Source organism: Rhinolophus sinicus, chromosome 4 (assembly GCF_057876585.1).
Source record: "Rhinolophus sinicus isolate RSI-liver-muscle chromosome 4, RSI-T2T, whole genome shotgun sequence".
Taxonomy (NCBI): Eukaryota; Metazoa; Chordata; class Mammalia; order Chiroptera; family Rhinolophidae; genus Rhinolophus; species Rhinolophus sinicus.
In genome coordinates this window covers 1,468,569-1,486,780 of record NC_142504.1, presented here as the reverse complement: position 1 = coordinate 1,486,780, position 18,212 = coordinate 1,468,569, and the positions used below count along the sequence as shown (strand labels likewise).

The window sequence follows — 18,212 nt, the reverse complement described above, 5'->3', positions numbered from 1 at the left end:
ATTGTTTTGGTTATTCTGGATCTCCTGATTAATGTTTTGTCAGTTTTTACAAAAGTCACGTGGGCTTCACTGAATGTGTTGGTCACTTTGGGAATACTACCATCCGGGCATATGAAGTCTTGTAATCCATGGACACAGTTCTTCCGTTTATTTAGATCTTTAACTTCTTTTAGCAACAATATTTTACAGTTTTCAGTGTACAAGTGGTGAACTTTTTTGTTAAATTAATCATAAGTATTTTGTTCTTTTTAATGCTATTGTACATGGAATTTTTTTCCTAATTTGAGGGGGGTTTTTAGTGCTTGTGTGGAGATAACCATTGATGTCCACACACTGACCTTGTGTCCTGTGAGCTTGCAGGGCTCACTTATTAGCTCCAGCAGCCTTTCCATGCAGTCCTCTGGGGTTTCTATGTATAAGGTTGGTGCAAAAGTAATTGCGGTTTTTTGCAATTATTTTTAACCCTTTAAACCGCAATTACTTTTGCACCAACCTAATATGAGGTCATGTCATCTGTGAGCAGAGGAGATTCACTTCTTCCTTTCCAATGTGGGCACCTTTCATTTCTTTCTCTTGCTTGATTGTCCTGGTGAGAACGTCCAGCTCAGGGCTGCATAGAGGTGGAAATGTGGAAATCCTGGGGGAGGCGGGGAAGCATCTAGTCCTTACCACTCGCTGTCCTTTACAGGGCTGAAGACGGTCCCTCGTATTCCGGGGTTTCAGGCTGTTTTATCACGAATGGGAGTTGGACTCTGTTAGTGCTTTTACTAGGTCTGTTGAGATGGTCATGTGGGTGTGTCCCTTAGCCTATTAATAGGGTGTAGCACACAGATTGATTTTCATACTTGAGCCCCTCTTATTCCTGGACAAACCCCACTTGGTCATGGTGTGTCCTGCACATCCAGTGTGGGCGCCCACCCTGTTGTTGGCTTTGGGTGCCACCCACAACCCCACCTATCGGACCTTCAGCCTACGTCCCCGTTGCGTTTCTGTTTCTCTGTCTGGCTCTGTGCTCTCCTTCGTCTGCGCAGCTGTGTCATTCTGCATGGCATCTTGTGCCTCTTCAGTTGTGACAAAGGGATTTTATAGAACTTGGATGTTGCTCCTTACGGTCTTTCTAGAGGCCGTCCGCACAAACCGGCCCTTCCTGAGCCCTCCTCTCTCTGCCCTGATCCACGCAGGAAGCGTTTCTGTAGCAAATGCCACGTGCTCTGGGTCGGCAGCCTGAGACGTTTTGCCGTGGGCTGCACTGACCATGGTCACTCTTGTATTTCCTTCAGATATAATTCCAGCCTGAAAAGCCTGTCCACCCTCCAGCTGATGGGGAGTTACACCGAAATGAGGAACTATGTCTCCGTGCTCACCTCGGTGCTGAGTCGTTGGGCTAAGGAGGACGCCAGTCCCTCATGTGGCCAGTGGTCACGAATACAGGATGCATTCATTTCTTCAGTCTGCAGAGCAGCTCTGCACGACCAGGTGCGGCCCAGAGCAGGGCGAGGCCAGTGGCCGTAAGTGGCGTCAACACAGTGGGGACGCAGACTGGGTGGCTCTCTGGCAAACGGTCATGGGTACAAAACGCAGTCAAGGAGTGAGACCAGGCGGGCCCCCCAGTGAGGCTCTGCCTCGTGGCTGTGGCCTCTCCCCCACTGCTGGTTTACTGCAGAGACACTGGTAAAAGCCACTCGTCACCACAGCTAATTCTGCCCACGTTTCCAGGACTGAAAACTCTGTGAAGCCAATTGATGTTCTCTTGGTAACTATACACCAGAGTCGGGTTATGACACTGCCACCCCCACGGCAGGGGCCACATACTCCAAGGCTGTTGTCCCAGACCACAGCAGGGGTGCCACTCCTGTCCTGTGATTGTCACCCCTCAGTCACACCTCAGAAGATACCTGTTCATTGTCATTTGCATTTGAATTACTGTTTTTTCTTTCTCCACTGTTCTCTTACCCTTTTCAAAGTTCCTTCAGCACCGTCCCAGCTCCTGTCACTTTCCTAACGGTGGGGGAGGTGGCCAGTGGGGGCCCAGGGGAGAGATGCTGCAGGGGCAGGAGACACTTGGGACCACGGTGCTGTCTCTGCGAAGCACGTCGTGCCCCTCGGTGTCTTAGCGCAGACACGCGGGGTCTGCTCTATTTGTGCACGAGCCGACTGAGTCGTACGCTTGACACTTGAGAAGCTAAATTCTCGTGCTCCCCTGCTGTTTTCTTTCCGTCTGACGCCTGTGTCTCCTGCGCAGGAAGACGTGATGGGCTCTGTCCTTCTGTTGCGGGACCTCACAGGCTTCCCCAACCAGGTGAGCGCTGCTGCCGTCCGGTGCATTTCCTGCCTGTTGCATAATGAGGACCTGGGTCATTCCTGAGGAATAAACTGTGCAGGGTCCGTCTCGACACTGAGATGGGAAACGGGACTTTCCCTGAGAATTCATTCGAATAGCATCGCACTCTCTGGTCATCGGTGAAGAGCTGCTGTCTGATACAACAGCTCGAAAACCCAAAGTGGAAACGGGTTAACACCAGCTAAATACGCTGTGGAGGGAGACTGTTTATTGTTAAGCCATGGGCTGGGTTTTCCAGCCTCACCCTCTGTTCTCAGAGCGCCAGCACCGTCCTGCCTTTTCAGCTGATATCCTGGCTGCTCTCCCCACGGGGACGTGGGGACAGAACGCACAGTCTCTTCCACACCACCTGCAGTCAGCCTACCCTCTGTCACCTGGCAGGGATGTCCCCACTCCCCGCAGGGGCTCACCCCTATGTGTGTTCAGAATCTCATCCAGGGCCACCTCTCACCCCTCATGTCAGCCCTGTGACGGGTGCCCTGGTGTGCGGGGCCGTGTCAGCCCTGTGACGGGTGCCCTGGTGTGCGGGGCCGTGTCAGCCCTGTGACGGGTGCCCTGGTGTGCGGGGCCGTGTCAGCCCTGTGACGGGTGCCCTGGTGTGCGGGGCCGTGTCAGCCCTGTGACGGGTGCCCTGGTGTGCGGGGCCGTGTCAGCCCTGTGACGGGTGCCCTGGTGTGCGGGGCCGTGTCAGCCCTGTGACGGGTGCCCTGGTGTGCGGGGCCGTGTCAGCCCTGTGACGGGTGCCCTGGTGTGCGGGGCCGTGTCAGCCCTGTGACGGGTGCCCTGGTGTGCGGGGCCGTGTCAGCCCTGTGACGGGTGCCCTGGTGTGCGGGGCCGTGTCAGCCCTGTGACGGGTGCCCTGGTGTGCGGGGCCGTGTCAGCCCTGTGACGGGTGCCCTGGTGTGCGGGGCCGTGTCAGCCCTGTGACGGGTGCCCTGGTGTGCGGGGCCGTGTCAGCCCTGTGACGGGTGCCCTGGTGTGCGGGGCCGTGTCAGCCCTGTGACGGGTGCCCTGGTGTGCGGGGCCGTGTCAGCCCTGTGACGGGTGCCCTGGTGTGCGGGGCCGTGTCAGCCCTGTGACGGGTGCCCTGGTGTGCGGGGCCGTGTCAGCCCTGTGACGGGTGCCCTGGTGTGCGGGGCCGTGTCAGCCCTGTGACGGGTGCCCTGGTGTGCGGGGCCGTGTCAGCCCTGTGACGGGTGCCCTGGTGTGCGGGGCCGTGTCAGCCCTGTGACGGGTGCCCTGGTGTGCGGGGCCGTGTCAGCCCTGTGACGGGTGCCCTGGTGTGCGGGGCCGTGTCAGCCCTGTGACGGGTGCCCTGGTGTGCGGGGCCGTGTCAGCCCTGTGACGGGTGCCCTGGTGTGCGGGGCCGTGTCAGCCCTGTGACGGGTGCCCTGGTGTGCGGGGCTGTGTGGCCGCAGGAGGTGGGCCTGCCCCCACTTCGCCTCATCCGGTTGTGGCCTTTGGTTCCCGGCTGTCTTTTCCATTCTTCCCTCTGCTGGATGGTCGTCAAATGCTAGGGTCTCAGTTATTAGCAAAATCCCTGTGGTGAGATTGCACCATGTCCCACCGACACCTCGCCCCACGCCCCTCTTTACAGCAGGACACGTAGCGTACAGGCTGCTGTGCGCTGGTCTCCGTCTGCTGTCACTCACACATTTTCAGGCTTCCAAACGTGGCTGCCAGCTCCCTGTCAGCCCTGAAGCCGCTGCTGTCCGAGGCCTGGAAAGGGCAGTGCGGCCACACCCACTCCCCCTCTCTGCTCCGCTCACCCTGAAGGGACAGTCTGTGGGAGTGCACCTCCTCTGGGGACAGCTGCTTGGGGCTCAGCACTGCTGGCTCCGCCTTCCCCTTCCCTGGGGTGGGTACCTCGCTGTGTCCTGGCCCCACACCTCTGTCTGCACCTCTCCCCGCCTGTCCTTTTACAGAAAGCAAGCCGAGTGGTGTGAGTGCACTTGCTCTCTGTGACCTGGCTCAGAAGACTTTGCTTCCCGTGGCGACACGGCCCGGTCTAGGGGCTCTTCACAAAAGCACGTCCGGCCTTGACACTCATTTGCTTTAAAACACTGATGTCTCCTGAGCACACAAGGACAAAGTCTGTTCTCCTGCGGGTCACGCAGGACTTCCCCGGCCCCCCTTCCTCTCTGCCCTTCCCCTTTCACGTCTCCCCACGTAGCGCCGTCCGGGTTCGGTCACCGCGTGTTTTTTGTTCCTACGTTGTCCCTTAGCCTGGAAGGGTCCCACTCCTCTTCTCCTGGGGGACAGTGTTTTCTCCTCCAGCCGAGCCTCAAAGCCCACCTTCTCTGTGAACCCTTCCGAGTCCTGAAGGCAGAGTCCCTTCCGTCCGGGACAAGTCTGCACACGACTGTTAGAACCCTTAACACCTTTGGTGCACATCTGTCTTCTGAGATGACTTACCTTCTCAGATCACACCTGTGTTAGGTGAAGTGACATCAGTGGCTCTGCAGGTGAGCCGAGATCTCAGCGGTTTTCCCAGCAGGCGTGTCCCCATTCACACACGTCCCGCCATCCGCAGCTGGCGGTCAGTGGGTGGTGTCCCGTGGGCATTCGGGACTCAGCTCCTTTCATGTCGGTCCCCAGCCCCTCCACCTGGCTTCCTGAGCTGGGGAGCGGAGGGGGTGCCCTACGTGTCGATCACGTTGCCTCACTCCACTCGTGTTCCTGGGCCACACCTGGACTCCAGGTACCTGGGCTGTGACCCCGCATGAGGTGAGGACCATGAGCCTGGTGGCAGCCAGATGTTTCTGTCCCCCATGGTCGGCCGCAGCGCTTGGCTCACGGTAGTGGGTGGACTGGAACGTGGTGGCCCCTTGTGATAAATGTCACCTGAGAAACGGCCAGTGTGAAGCCACACTGAGGTTTCTTCTACGCGGTATGTTCTTTCAAGCACTTACGTTCATTTAGACAAAAGATTCTTCTTCCATTTGAGTCTGTTTCGATGGTGAGTTACCTTGCGTGCAGGGCCTGTCGTCGTAGTTTGAAAGTATTTGCAAGTGAGTTGGACTTTCTTGTTGCAAGGAGCTTGGTTTTAGGAAGTGTCTCTAAGCTGCACTGCTTGAGCACGACCACCGGGAAGGGGACGCTTGCTTTCGTTTCTTGGTCTGCATGTGCTGAGCCATTGCCAGGAGCCAGGCACGAGCAGAGGGTGCCGACCTGTCCCTCAGGCTCTGGCGAGTGACGCTAAGTGACATGAGGTGGACGTAAGCAGACCCGTCAGGTCCTGTCCGTGGACAAGAGGGTGACAGGATCCTACTGGCGCAGCCACTGTCGGGGCTTTTGAAGCCAACTTTCAAAGACAAGTAGGAAAGGATCACATGACCCTGTTGGATGTGACAGTGGCATGTGGGCCTGTGTTTGCAGAGTTCTCGTCAGCCGGCGTTTGTGGACAAAAAAGTGCTCGCCGCTCACTGCCCCTGTGCCCGTAGTGCTGAGTGGGCACCAGGACAAAACCCGCTGCCAGTGAATGTGGGCAAACGCTGTGCTTACAAGTCTCTGCTTTTGTGTGTTTGAAATGGTCCATACTGCGAGTTTAGGAAAAGAGAAAGCGCAAAGTAGGCTTTTGCCAGCAAAGACGGGGTGAAGACACTGCGGGAGACTCGTGTGTCATCAGGCAAAGGCCTCGGTCACTTGGGCAGGAAGAGGGTCTCTGTGGCTGATGGCTGTGGGCGTCAGGAAGCGACAGAGCTCGAGAAGCTGGAGGTGGGGCCAGTTCGGGAGGGATTTGTGAAGTGGTTGTTGGGGTTCAGAGCAGGAGCGTCTTAGCATAAAGGGCTGTTAGAGACCATTTCTTCCTCTTTGGTCATTTTATGAGTCAGGAAACAGACGTCAGAGAGCAAATTGTTATGTACAAGGTTGGCCCAAACCTGAATGTGGCTCCGTTCTCTCCGTGGTTCAGCAGTTCCAGTTTCTAGCCATAAGGGAAGGGGCGGGAGTGTGTGCGTCACGTAGAGGAAGCATTGCATTTACGCGACTGCCTCATGTTCTGTGTAGCTAAGCCTCGCGAGCGCAGCGCTCATCCTCAAGCACATCCGGACGCTGCTGGCCCCCAGCCCGCTCTCGGCGGCGTTTGTGGCGGACAGGGCACGGGCGCGTGAGCTCGTCCTTCTCGTGTCCGGGGTCTTGGAGGTGGCCGCCCGAGAACCATCCAGGGAAGCGGACCTCCTGCATGTGGAAGGGATTCAGGCCATCTCGGACGTATTGTTGGTAAGTCACACGGTTTCCTCCATGGGGGCGATGCAGCCGTCCCTTCCCAGGACAGAACCCTGCCTGTGGTTCCTTCCAGAACCCAGAAGCACCCTGGCCCCCGAGTGCTGTTTCTTATGCTGCGTGATAGTTTGACATGTGGAGACTTTCATTTTGAATTTTAATTGTTTCATGGGAATATTGAAATGTTCCAAGTGAAACTTTGGTTCTGTCCCATCCTCTTATTAGGTAGGTTTCCATTTGGGATGTTGGGGACACGTTTTGACATAGAAGCTTCATTTCTCAGGATACTTCTGTGCTTGAGGAAGGCAGGGCAGTGAGGCAGACGGTTTCTAGCAGCATTAATGTAAAAGCTGCCCTGCTGATGTGTGACTGCTACAGAGAACCCACCAAACTTTACTGCATTTATTTCTGCTGCAGTAACGATGGGAATTTGTCTCCGGGACTCATTGGGTTTCTTCACCTTGGGAAAAGCCACTGCCCTCTAGAAGCTTCCGTCTCTCCTGTCTCCTCATGCATCCCCCTCCCGCCCAGACCCGCTGGTGTATTTCACTGACAGTTGGTGTAATGTTGGGAAAACTGGAAAATAAATAAGTGCCCAGTCTGAACCTAGTGACAGCAACGAACACAGTAGAAGCTGCACAGCTGGTGCCCTCCGTGCACCAAGCCCTGGGGCCTGCCCGCAAGGTCACTGCCAGGTCCATGTGCAGTGGAAACGGTCATGATCCTCAGCCTCCTTGGGGCAGGCTGAGAGCCCCAGGAAGTGCAGCAGCTGCACAAAATGAGTGAAAGGGCCGCAGAGCGACGTGTCAGAACAACAGCACACAGTTGGCTGTCATTGTGTTGGCAGTGCCATCTCCTCCAAACTCCTCGCTCGGGCAGAGAAGCCAGGCTGCTCGCCCCTCCCGTCCTGCACGCCAGACACCGCCAACGCCCCCTCCCCGTGTGCCGTTCCAGGGCCACCTGTTCTTGGGCACCGAGCGCCAGCTCCACATCCATGCCGGGCACATGGAGTTCAGCACGAGGCTGCACGCTGCCCCCCAGGACGTCCTGCAGAGCCTGGGCTCTGTGCAGGTGCTGCTGCCTGCCGACCTGGCCGGGCCGCGTGCCCCTGGGCTGCAGGCACAGAGCCTGTGCTACGTCAGCCAGCTCATGCTCTCCAAGAACGGCCCCTCCCCCTGGCGACGCAGCCCTGACCAGGTACTACAGCCCTCTGATGACCAGCTGGTCACCTGCTGTTCAGTTCCAAGCGGTGCTGCCGTTTCTGCTCCCCTTGGAAGAAAATCTCAGCAAAACTAGGGGTTCCTGTGTCCAAGCTGTGGGGCCACTCTGACCTACCATCAGGCAGAGGCCGCAATGGGTCCAAGGGTACGGCAGGGCCGGGGCAGGGTATGGTCCCTCATCTCCGGTACCTCTCTGGTTCTCTGCACTCAGCAGATACGTCTTCTGTGTGGGCTCTTAAAAGATAAAAGTACTTTCAAAAACTTTAAAAATGGTTGACTTAAGTCCGCGTCCTGCAAACGGAGCTCTGTGCTCCCCCGAATCCTGGTGTTATGACCAGTAAACCGGTTCTGTGCCCGTATCACCCCCGGGCCCCGTCTGTGATGTGACGTGACGGATAGCAGCACTGCTGCGCTTCGCTGTCTGCTTGTCTCCCTGGGCTGAATACTGGTGTCGCCTGTGTCCCCAGGTGGGTGTCACGGTCACCCTGTCCCTGTACCGCTGCTCCAGCAGAAGGCCCATCCGCAGACAGTGGCTGAGAACGCCTGTGACCGTGGAGTTTGGGGAGGAAGCCGGCCCGGTAAGCACAGCCCCTGAGGGCCACTGTGTGTAGGGGCGCTGGCCCGTTTCTAATGCCTTTACTTTTCCAAAGGCAGATTTTGCTCATCTTGTTTTCCATTTGCTGACAGGGTGACCGGAGAAATCAAACCGTGTTTGTGTTGCTTCGGGACAGAGTGAATTTTCATCAGTTCTTCAGGCGTTCTGAGAGCCCCCAGGACTCTCTGCAGATCAGGATAGAATTTTCCAGGCCTATTTTGAGGGCTTTCCCGGTCGTGTTGCTGGTGAGGTGTGTGGTGGGCCGATGGCTGAGGTGGGAACAGGGTGGGAGCAACAGATGGCGCCCGTACGAACATGTCATGAAAAAATTAGCAAACAAACTTGCACCTTTGAAGCAGTCGTGAGGCTCGTTGTGTAAAGAAATTAAGTGAAGTTTCTGTTGCCCTGGGAAGAAACATGCCCGTCTGTGTTTTCTGAGATGGGACCTCTGCCACTGAGGTGACTGGAGTGAGAAATAGCGGGACAGTCGGCGACAGTGCAAGCGGCCGCGTTAGGAATCTAATCCCCTCACTGCGCAGACCGGGGCCAGTGTGCTCTTAGTTTTCATTTTATGTTTTTCAAAAGTAAAAATGTTCACAGTGATGTACCTGAGAGGACTTGGTAAATGAATCTCCCTTCTCAGTGTGCTGAGTTGGTGAGACTGGGGTGGGGCCACTTGGCGATGACGTCACATAGGGACAGTCATACGAGGACACCTGCATCGGGCCGTAAGCTCCCACCAGGCCTGCACGGCTGAGCGCCGTGGAGAGTGCGTCCTCGTCCTGCCCTCCTCTGAGTCCCCATGTCTCTCACGTGGGACCGAGATTTCAGCTGTTCCCGTTTAGGGGGCAGGGGCGGCGTCCACAGGGTCAGCACCAGCTCAGTGCTCACTGGGCTCCATGCCCATCGCCACCTGAGCTAAGCCATCGAGTGTCTGAGACCTGTCTACCGACTTAAAGAGTTTGGGTTTTGACTTAATCCTTTAAGTCGCAGACAAGAAAGGTCAGCTGGTTCTGAGCAGCTTCTCCCCCACTGTGCGTACTGTCCCCCGGCTGTCATTCCCGGCTGCTGACGTCACGTAAGCAGCTGATTGTGCAGACACACGCCCGTGACCTCAGGAGCCTGCACTGTCCTCCTGCCAGCTGGCCGGCGACTGCTCTTGTTTCCTACTGAGCTTTTTGTTCTGTGATGAAGTGAGGAACGGAAGTGTGCCGGAGGTCCTTAGTGAAAGACCGGGAGGGCCGGGGCGTAAGCATCGTGTCCCCATTCCTCCCAGCCTGCCTCCTGGCCCTTAAAAGGGTATTTGCACCACATTGTATGACTAAAATCTTTGAGAGGAAAAATAAAGCGAAGTGAGCCATTGCTCCATTTTTGTCCCCTAGGTTCTCTGAGAAGCCTACTCCTTCTGATTTTCTTGTGAAACAAATTTTCTCCTGGGACACACACATCGTCCACTTTTCTATCCCTGCGGCTTCACTGCAAGGTCAGCGGGCAGGACACATACCCTTCAGTTCTGTTCCTGTGACCAGCCTCTGCCCTGAGATCACTGCGGGCACGCTGCTTGTCTTTGCTCCGTCCCCACTGTCTGCCGCTCGGTCCCCACTGTCTGCCACTCGGTCCCCACTGTCTGCCACTCGGTCCCCACTGTCTGCCACTCGGTCCCCACTGTCTGCCGCTCGGTCCCCACTGTCTGCCACTCGGTCCCCACTGTCTGCCGCTCGGTCCCCACTGTCTGCCACTCGGTCCCCACTGTCTGCCGCTCGGTCCCCACTGTCTGCCGCTCGGTCCCCACTGTCTGCCGCTCGGTCCCCACTGTCTGCTGCCCTGTCCCCACTGTCTGCCGCTCGGTCCCCACTGTCTGCCGCTCGGTCCCCACTGTCTTCCGTTCGGTCTGCGTTTGGAATGGGTCCTGCCTTGGTGCAGACTTCGGGTTGTCATCTTCACTCTTCTCTCTTAGACAGCACGTTGGGGTATCTGTCCTTATTCGATGCCAACCACGACCGGAAGCCCCGGAACAAACATCTGGCCGAGGCAGTGAACTACACTGTGCATTTCCAGTGGGTGCGCTGCCTGTTTTGGGACACGGGAGAGTGGAAATCTGGAAGTTTCTCTCCGCAGCCAGGAACATCTCCAGAAAAAGTGAGCTGTAGGTATGGACACACTATTGGGGGAAAGGTGCAGATTTTTAGTGAGCGGCTGCCTTTCCCCATGAGGCCCTTCTCCCCTGTGAAAATGGAGCAGTCTGTGCAGCCCACGCCTCTTGCCCCCCAGCTGTGAGCTCAGTGCCCCCTGAGCCACGTCCTCTGGAGGAGCAGGGTCCCGTGTGCCTGTCCCCTCTGCACACAGGAGAGGGGTGTGGACCAGCGCTCAGCCAACTCTGTTGGAGAAGCAAGTGGACGGGTGGTTGGCAGTGCCGGGCGTATGGGCTCTGTTCATGAACGCGCCCTGATAGTCCTCAGGGGACACAGGTACAGTCGGCCACGGGCCTCTGCTCGCACCTGTCCAGGCCAGTGACCTTGTGCACCCCACCCCACCCCACGTGGTTGTGAAGGTGAACTGTCTGACACAAGGAAAGTCCCCACACCAGCTGTGGCCGCCCTCTCAGGAATTTTCGGGTGTGTCAGTCGTGTCATGGGTTAGAAATTCTTTGTTATCTGGCTGCAAAACTGAGAATTCTGTTAGAGGCTGTTGTCTTTTTATTAGAATTGGGAATACACAGTTATCAGGCACATTTGGAAATATCGTTTCCTTCTTAAGAAAAGCGAAGCCATGAAAGACTGTGTTTCGCGGCTGCCGGCCAGGAGGCAGGTGTTGTCCGGGCTACACCCAGTGTCGATGGGGGTGACGCGTCATCACTTACTGCCTCCTGTACCGCACTTGTTCTACTGCTGGGACGTGTCAGACTTGCTGGTGGAGCCCAGCATTTCATTTGCTGTTAAATTATCCACGACTCGCTCATGTGCCACCCATTCTCCGTTATGCACTGCTCTCTGCTGGGCCAGATGCGAGACTGAATTCAGCATGGCCCCGCTCACAAGATGATAAGGATGGATTCGTCCCTGTTTTAAAAAGTTAGTCTTCATAGCAGTTGTCACGCAGGTGTCCTTAGGGACAGGATGTCTGTGACGCCAGATTGGCGCAAGCCAGACGCATAGTCAGTCGTCAGTCCCTGGCCAGAGACACTCTGGACTTAGGCTGGACTGTGCAGGGGCCGTAGTCGCTGAGGTGGCTGCGATAGCTCCCATGTCCACGGCGAGGACAGCAGTGTCACGGCAGCCGTGGGGCTGTGTGCAGACTCACCTGGGAAGGGTCGCCTGGTCGTCAGAACAGAGTCTCTGATTCTAGCTCAGGTTTTAGCTGAGGACTTTAAACTGGGTCTGGCTGCTGGGACTTGTCGCCCACCCCACCTGGCCCTGGCCTGCTGTCACACTGCACACACGTGGTCCCTCACCCGCGTCTCTCTCGCAGCTATGACCGCCTCGGCACGTTCTCTGTCGCGAGATCAAACCTGAACGCCAGCTTTGAAACGTGTGACATTTCCAAGTTACAGCGGTAAGTTCTGTTTTCTAAATCGGGTGCAATTTCCCTTCCCGCACACGTGGGCCATGCAGGACGCCGCAGGTAGTCAGCAGATGCCCGAATCCGTGGAAGTCATTCTCATTTTCCTCGGGGTGTGCGTGTCGTAGGGAGTTGGTGCTGAGATCGTGTGGTCCTCGTGTCCGGCCGTCTGTCCACTCACTGACAGGAGCGCACGTCCTAAAGTGCCGCTCAGCTCAGGGTGGGTCTGGCCCCTGTGGCTGACCGGGTCAGCGTCGACAGCGATGGCACTGCCTCGTCCTGTCCTGCTCTGTCCTGCTGTCACAGTGTCCACTCAAGGAGATACATTGAAAACTCACCGTATTTTGTAGCCACTGTTTTGTGTACAACAAATATCCATCGGCTCTGAGATGTGGGTGGGTGTGGACAAGTGCGTGTGGCAGGACCCCCTGCCTCGTGCAGCCGCGTCCCCACTCCATGCCTGGCGCTGGGGCAGCACCACCCGGTGAATGCCGGTGGCAGAGCCTGCATTTCCCGGTGAGTGCCAGTGTTAAGTTTTTCTCCCTTTCACGGAGGTGACCGGGAACTCTACCTTACTTTATTCTTTAATCAGTCAAGCGGATCTGACACTTAGTGATAAGAAGTGATTTACTGACGCTACAGATGCGGGTGGCTGTGAAGGTCACCAGGAGTCCCGTGGTCGAGACTCAGGACAGTAGGCTCAACGGTTTTGGATGGGGTTGGGGAGTGTCGGGGGATGGGCAGCCATGGGGGCGTCCAGACGGAAACAGTACCTGAAGGCCTGGGGTGGCCAGAGTCCAGGCTAGGACAGCCTGGAGCCACGGAGCCGTGAGCTCCCTGCTGAGCTGATGGCTGGGGTTCGGAGCACGGCCTCAGCCTGCGGGACAGTGTCCGGCCGTCAGACGGGGTCAGAGGGCAGGGTGACGGACAGGGGCCACGTCCTCATGCAGCACGGCCCCGTGCCCTCCCTGAAACCCGCAGGGTCTGTAGGACACAAGCCAGGCAGAGCTCCTTACTGGTTAGGGTCCCGGCCTCAGTGCCTTGCTGTGGGCCTGGGGTTCAGTGATCCCCGCCAGCACTGGAGACCGGGGACGCGGTGACTGTACAGCAGATGGGGACCAGCAGATGGGGAACAAGTCTCCTGCCTTGTTCTGGGAGGCAGGGCCCTTCATCACACCTGCACGTCTCACTGTGACATGTTATGCCACTTACTCTGATAATGACAGAGGGTGGCATTCTGATCCGTAGTTCACGACGGAGTTCCCCAGAGAGAGCACGTGGTCCCCACACAACACAGCTTCTGGACGTGAACCCGCTCTGTCATGTGGCTCCTTGGTCCGAGTCCATGCTCGTGGGTGCTGGTCACTGCACACGGCAGCTCTGTGCCTGGGGGCCTCTTGGTCCCACCTCGGCACCTCCTCCCTGAGGGGCTGAGCCTGGTTCTCAGGCCCAGACATGGCAGAGGCCACCCCTCCCCCCACCCGTCCCTTATCGGCCACTTTGCCCCAAAAATCAACTTTCTTCTTGAGTGAGTTTAAAAGCAAAGCAGTGAAGACAAGCAGGGCCGTGTGTGTGTCTCTGTGTGTGCATGTGTGTACGTGTGCACGCGTGTGTGCGTGTGTGCGTGTGTGCGTGTGTGTGTGTATGTGCCTCTGCATGTGTGTGTGACCCAGTGTGAGGGGAGCCGGGCAGTGTTTCTTTTCATGAGTAACACTCTATTCCTCTCCTTTGTTTACAGACAGCCAGAAAACCTGCTTCCCAGTCTTTTTATTATGGTTTTTATGATTCTTTATGCACTTTTGGTTAATAAAAGCAGACATGTAGATCATCGTGAAAGAAAGAAAGCTGGTTACATTTTTCTGGAAGAAAATGCCCTGCCCGGCCACCAACTGTACGCGGTAGTTGTGGACACTGGCTTTCGGGCTCCGGCCCGCTTTACCGCCAAGGTGACTGGGTGTTCAGGGAAATGCACGTGGGCATGAACAGGTGTGGGCGAGTGTGCAAGCACGGCTCAGTGATTTCAGCTGTGTGTCCTATCACCCTGCACCGCTGGCCCCATCTTCCTCCTGCGTGGGCTGGCTCGCCTCCCCCCAACCCCGTCCCCTGTCCCCTCCAGCCCCTGTCCCCCGCACCTTCACTGGACAGCAACCCAGGGCGATTCGTCTCCAAGTCAGACATTGAGACTCTGAGAACTAGGTTGTGATCTTGTAGTTAGTGTGACTCCGTCACCCGCCACCCACAGGGTGACCTCGGGACAAAGGGTGAGAACTGTCTACACCAACTTTGGGGACAGGCAGGGACGTGGCTGGCAGTGAGTTTGGGCTAAAGATCATCTTCCCAGAGTTGCTGATAGATGATGGTGTGCAAGGGACAGACGAGGTGTGAGATGAAGTGGCAGGGCTGAGACGGGCCATGTGCAGCCCACGTGCCGGCTGGCTGCAGAGGTGGGGCTGCAGGCGGAACCGGAGTCCGTCTGAGTCGGCTGTGTGATGGAGGTGTATGTTTGCACGGATCCCACGGGAGGGTTATTCCCGCTGCGTTTGGAACTCACCCCCCATTTCTCGAGGGAGCCAGGGCTGCTGTGCAGAGCCCACGCTGAGACGACAGGCAGGGCTGGGTGTGGGGTAGGGTGCAGTGGTCGGGTCAGACAAGTGTGCAGGCCCGTCCTGGGGCTTCTGTGATCGTCACTCGCTGTGCGCCCTCAGTCTGCCAGGCTTGTGTCAGTACAGTCCGTCAGTACACACTCCGCAGCCAGCATACCACATGGGACGGGTCTCCCTCCTGCCCAGGATCCCCCTCCAGTAAACATTACATTTAACGTGACACCTCAAACAGTGTCTAAGGGACCTCTGCTATTGTCAGCGCTATTCGTCATTGTCCTGGAAACTCCAGTAAAGACAAGACAAGAACCAATACAAGAATGTGAGATTTGGAAGGGGAGACAGAAAAGTTGTTACTTATAGGTGATACGATTGTCTACATAGAAAATGTAAAGGAATATTCAGTCAAATAATTAGAATTAATAAGAAAGTTAGCAAAATTGCTGGATACACGTTTAAGAAATAAACCATCAAAGACATGTCCATGTGACAGTAACCACTTAGAACCCGCACCTGAGACCAGCTGTCCGTCGTGGCCACAGAATGCCGGCGTGCCCGGAAGGACATCCACTGGACACGTCTGAGGCCATCGCGGAGAGCATGTGGGCACTGTGCACAGTAGACCTACACAGACGGGAAAACTAAGTTTCCTCGTCATCTCTCCCAAATGAATCTATCACAATAATGATAATAATAGCAGCTAAAGTGAATTGGGACTTTTCTATGTGTCCCCTTTTTTTATTCCCCTCGAACCTCAAAAAAACTCTTTGAGAAAAAGTTGTATTAATATGCCCCGTTTGCAGATGAAAAACAAGACATAGGTTAAAGTCAATGAAATCCAACCAAAATGTCAGGAAGGATTTGGGGGAATTCGAAAAACTGACTCTAAAATCCATGCGGAAGAGAATGACAGTGGTCACCCCAGCTAAGGAGAAGAGCAGAGAGGTGACTCGGGGACACCGAGGCTGCGTTGAAGCTGAGAGTCGCGTGGCCGGGAGACGGACCGACGGATGAAGAGGACGGATTGGAGGCTGCAGAACCTGCCTGGACATATGGGAAGGGAGACCCAGAGGGTTGCATGGGTCACTCAGTAAAGTACTCGGGGACAGTGACTTTCCTTGTGGAAAAAAGGAATATTAAGTCTTTATGCCCCAAAATGACCTCCAGAAGCGTAGGGTTTTAAAAATGAAACACAAAATTTAGAAATGACTCGAAGGAAACATATACTTTGGGATAGGGTAGGATTTAAAAAACAGAAATAAATCAGGACTTTCCTTAAATGAAAGATTGGTAAATGACACTACATCAGAATTATGCATTCCTGTGCAAACCCACCCAGGAAGGACTGGCAACGTGCCCATCTGGGAACGCGCATCTACGAGGCCCCTCGCCCACCCCGCCCCAGCCCCCCAGTGTCCATCACCCCTCATCTCCCCGCTGAGCTGAGGGAGAAGATGGTTTCCACTCGTGACTCAAACACGTTCCCTAGTGAACCCGAGGGGGCACCCGCTTTTCTAGATCTAATAGGTGGAAACCCAGCCGACCAGGCAGGTGCAACTTCCCTTCAGCCCGTGGGTCCCCGCGGGGCACTGGCCTTTCAGGATGGGGGGTGGGGTGGGGGGGCTGGCGAAGGCGCAGGGACGCCCCTCCCCAGCGTAAGTTACTGATGTGCGTGTGGCACATGAGCACTTACCCTTGTGTCTTTGTTTTGAGGTGTACGTTGTTTTATGTGGTGAAAATGGACATTCAGAACCCAAAGAGCTCTACTGTCCAGAGAAACCCCTGTTCGAAAGGAACTCCAGACACACGTTTGTCCTGAGGTAAACCGAGACCTGCCCCCGCGGTCTGCGACAGGCCCCTCAGAATTGCCGTGGCCTCCTCACAACTCCCAGCTTCCTAAAAGGGGCAGCAAGCTACATACAAATATGTCATAAAGCTTCTTTCACTTCGTTACCTGAAGTGGATTAAATGGCGTGTTTGTATGGAGACGGAGGACGGAGCAGACGGGTGGGGGCTGAGTTGGTTTCACATGCTAGTAAAACTCATAATCACAGTGTTTTCTTTCTTTTTACCCCAAAATAGCTTATAACTCATTTTTTATTGGTAAATTTCCATGCTAGCAGTGTCTAGAATGATGCACGTTTAGTGGTTTTTATAATTACTTTTTACTCTGTTGATAAAATCAGTTTTCTCACTTAAAAAAAAACAGCACAAAAATGATTGTGCCAAGTGATGGCTTTTCATATTTGTGGGGTTTTTTTCATTCTTTTTTTAGTTAAAATTTTTGGGGTGACATTGGTTAATAAGACTACATAAGTTTCAAGCGTACAATTCTGTAATAATTCATCTATGTATCACATGGTGTGTTCACCCCCCAGAGTCAGTTCTCTTTCCATCACCATGTATTTGACCCCCTTTACCTTCACCTACCACACCCCTCCCCACTTACCTTCTAGGAACTGCTCAACTATTGTCTGTGTCTATGAGTTTTTGCTTGTTTGTTTGTCTTGTTCCTTTATTGCTTTCAGTTTTATATCCCACACATCAGTGTAGTTCTCGACTTTTTCTCTCTGACTCGTTTCATTAGCATGACAATCTCAGGATCCATCCATGTTGTCACAAATGGCGTATTTCATCTTTTCTTGTGGCAGAGTAGTATTCTATTGTGTATACAGAGGATGCCAACAAATGTAGACACATTTTAAGAAAGGGGAAAGAACTATATTAAAATGGTAATACTCAAATATAACAAAAAAACACATGAATACAAGTCACGTATATACATTTTTTTGGCACCCCCGGTATATACCACATCTTCTTTATCTAATCACCTCTCAAAGGACGCTTTGGTTGTTTCCATGTCTTGGCCATCGTGAATAATGCTGCAATAAACATAGAGGTACATATATCTTTACAGATAAATGTTTTCAATTTGGGGGGATAGATACCCAGGAGAGGAATTGCTGGGTCATATGGTAATTCTATTCTTAATTTTTTGAGGAACCTTCGTACTGTTTTCCATAGCGGCTGCACCGATTTATATTTCCACCAGCAGTGTATGCGGGTTCCTTTTTCTCCACAGCCTCTCCAACACTTGTTATTACTTGTCTTATTGATGATGGCCATTCTGACTGGGGTGAGGTGGTATCTCATTGTGGTTTTTATTTGCGTTTCCCTGATAGCTAGTGAAGTTGAGTATCTTTTCATATGTCTGTTGGCCATTCATATGTCTTCTTGGGAGAAGTGTCTGTTCAGGTGCTCTGCCCATTTTTTAATTGGATTTTGTTGTTGTTGTTGTTGTTGTTGAGTTGTAGGAGTTCTTTATATATTTTTAATATTAATTTCTTATTGGAGGTGTTTGCAAATATCTTCTCCCATTTGGTTGGTTGCCTTTTTGTTTTGTTGGCGGTTTCTTTTTCTGTGCAGAAGATTTTGGTTTGATGTATTCATTCAAAAAGAAATGAATGATATATTTTCATTCATTTATTTTTGCTTTTACTTCCCTTGCCTTTGGTTTCAAGTTCACAGAAACCCCTGTGAGACCAGGGTCCATAGCTTTCTTCTATGCATTTTATGGTTTCAGGTCTCATACTCAGTCTTTAATCCAATTTGAGTTAAGTTTTGTGTTTAGTGTCAGACAGCAGTCTAGTTGCATTCTTGTGAAATCACAGCGT

At 54.3% G+C, this 18,212-nt stretch overlaps 1 protein-coding gene across 5 annotated transcripts in view; it reads left to right on the top strand.

Moving 5' to 3' along the window:
- The window catches only part of PKD1L1 (polycystin 1 like 1, transient receptor potential channel interacting), a 126,684-nt gene that overhangs the window by 29,174 nt on the left and 79,298 nt on the right, over nucleotides 1-18,212 (top strand). For all 5 annotated transcript variants that reach the window (XR_016021008.1, XR_016021007.1, XR_016021006.1 and 2 more), the window contains exons 22-32: nucleotides 1,281-1,476; nucleotides 2,243-2,299; nucleotides 6,350-6,562; nucleotides 7,520-7,762; nucleotides 8,253-8,363; nucleotides 8,473-8,630; nucleotides 9,763-9,863; nucleotides 10,338-10,530; nucleotides 11,849-11,932; nucleotides 13,677-13,884; nucleotides 16,252-16,358. Coding sequence is in view for 2 of the 5 variants with exons in the window: in XM_074341073.2 (XP_074197174.2) it covers nucleotides 1,281-1,476; nucleotides 2,243-2,299; nucleotides 6,350-6,562; nucleotides 7,520-7,762; nucleotides 8,253-8,363; nucleotides 8,473-8,630; nucleotides 9,763-9,863; nucleotides 10,338-10,530; nucleotides 11,849-11,932; nucleotides 13,677-13,884; nucleotides 16,252-16,358 (1,671 nt within the window). In the remaining 3 variants the exon portion in view is untranslated. The remainder of the gene's footprint in view (nucleotides 1-1,280; nucleotides 1,477-2,242; nucleotides 2,300-6,349; nucleotides 6,563-7,519; nucleotides 7,763-8,252; nucleotides 8,364-8,472; nucleotides 8,631-9,762; nucleotides 9,864-10,337; nucleotides 10,531-11,848; nucleotides 11,933-13,676; nucleotides 13,885-16,251; nucleotides 16,359-18,212) is intronic.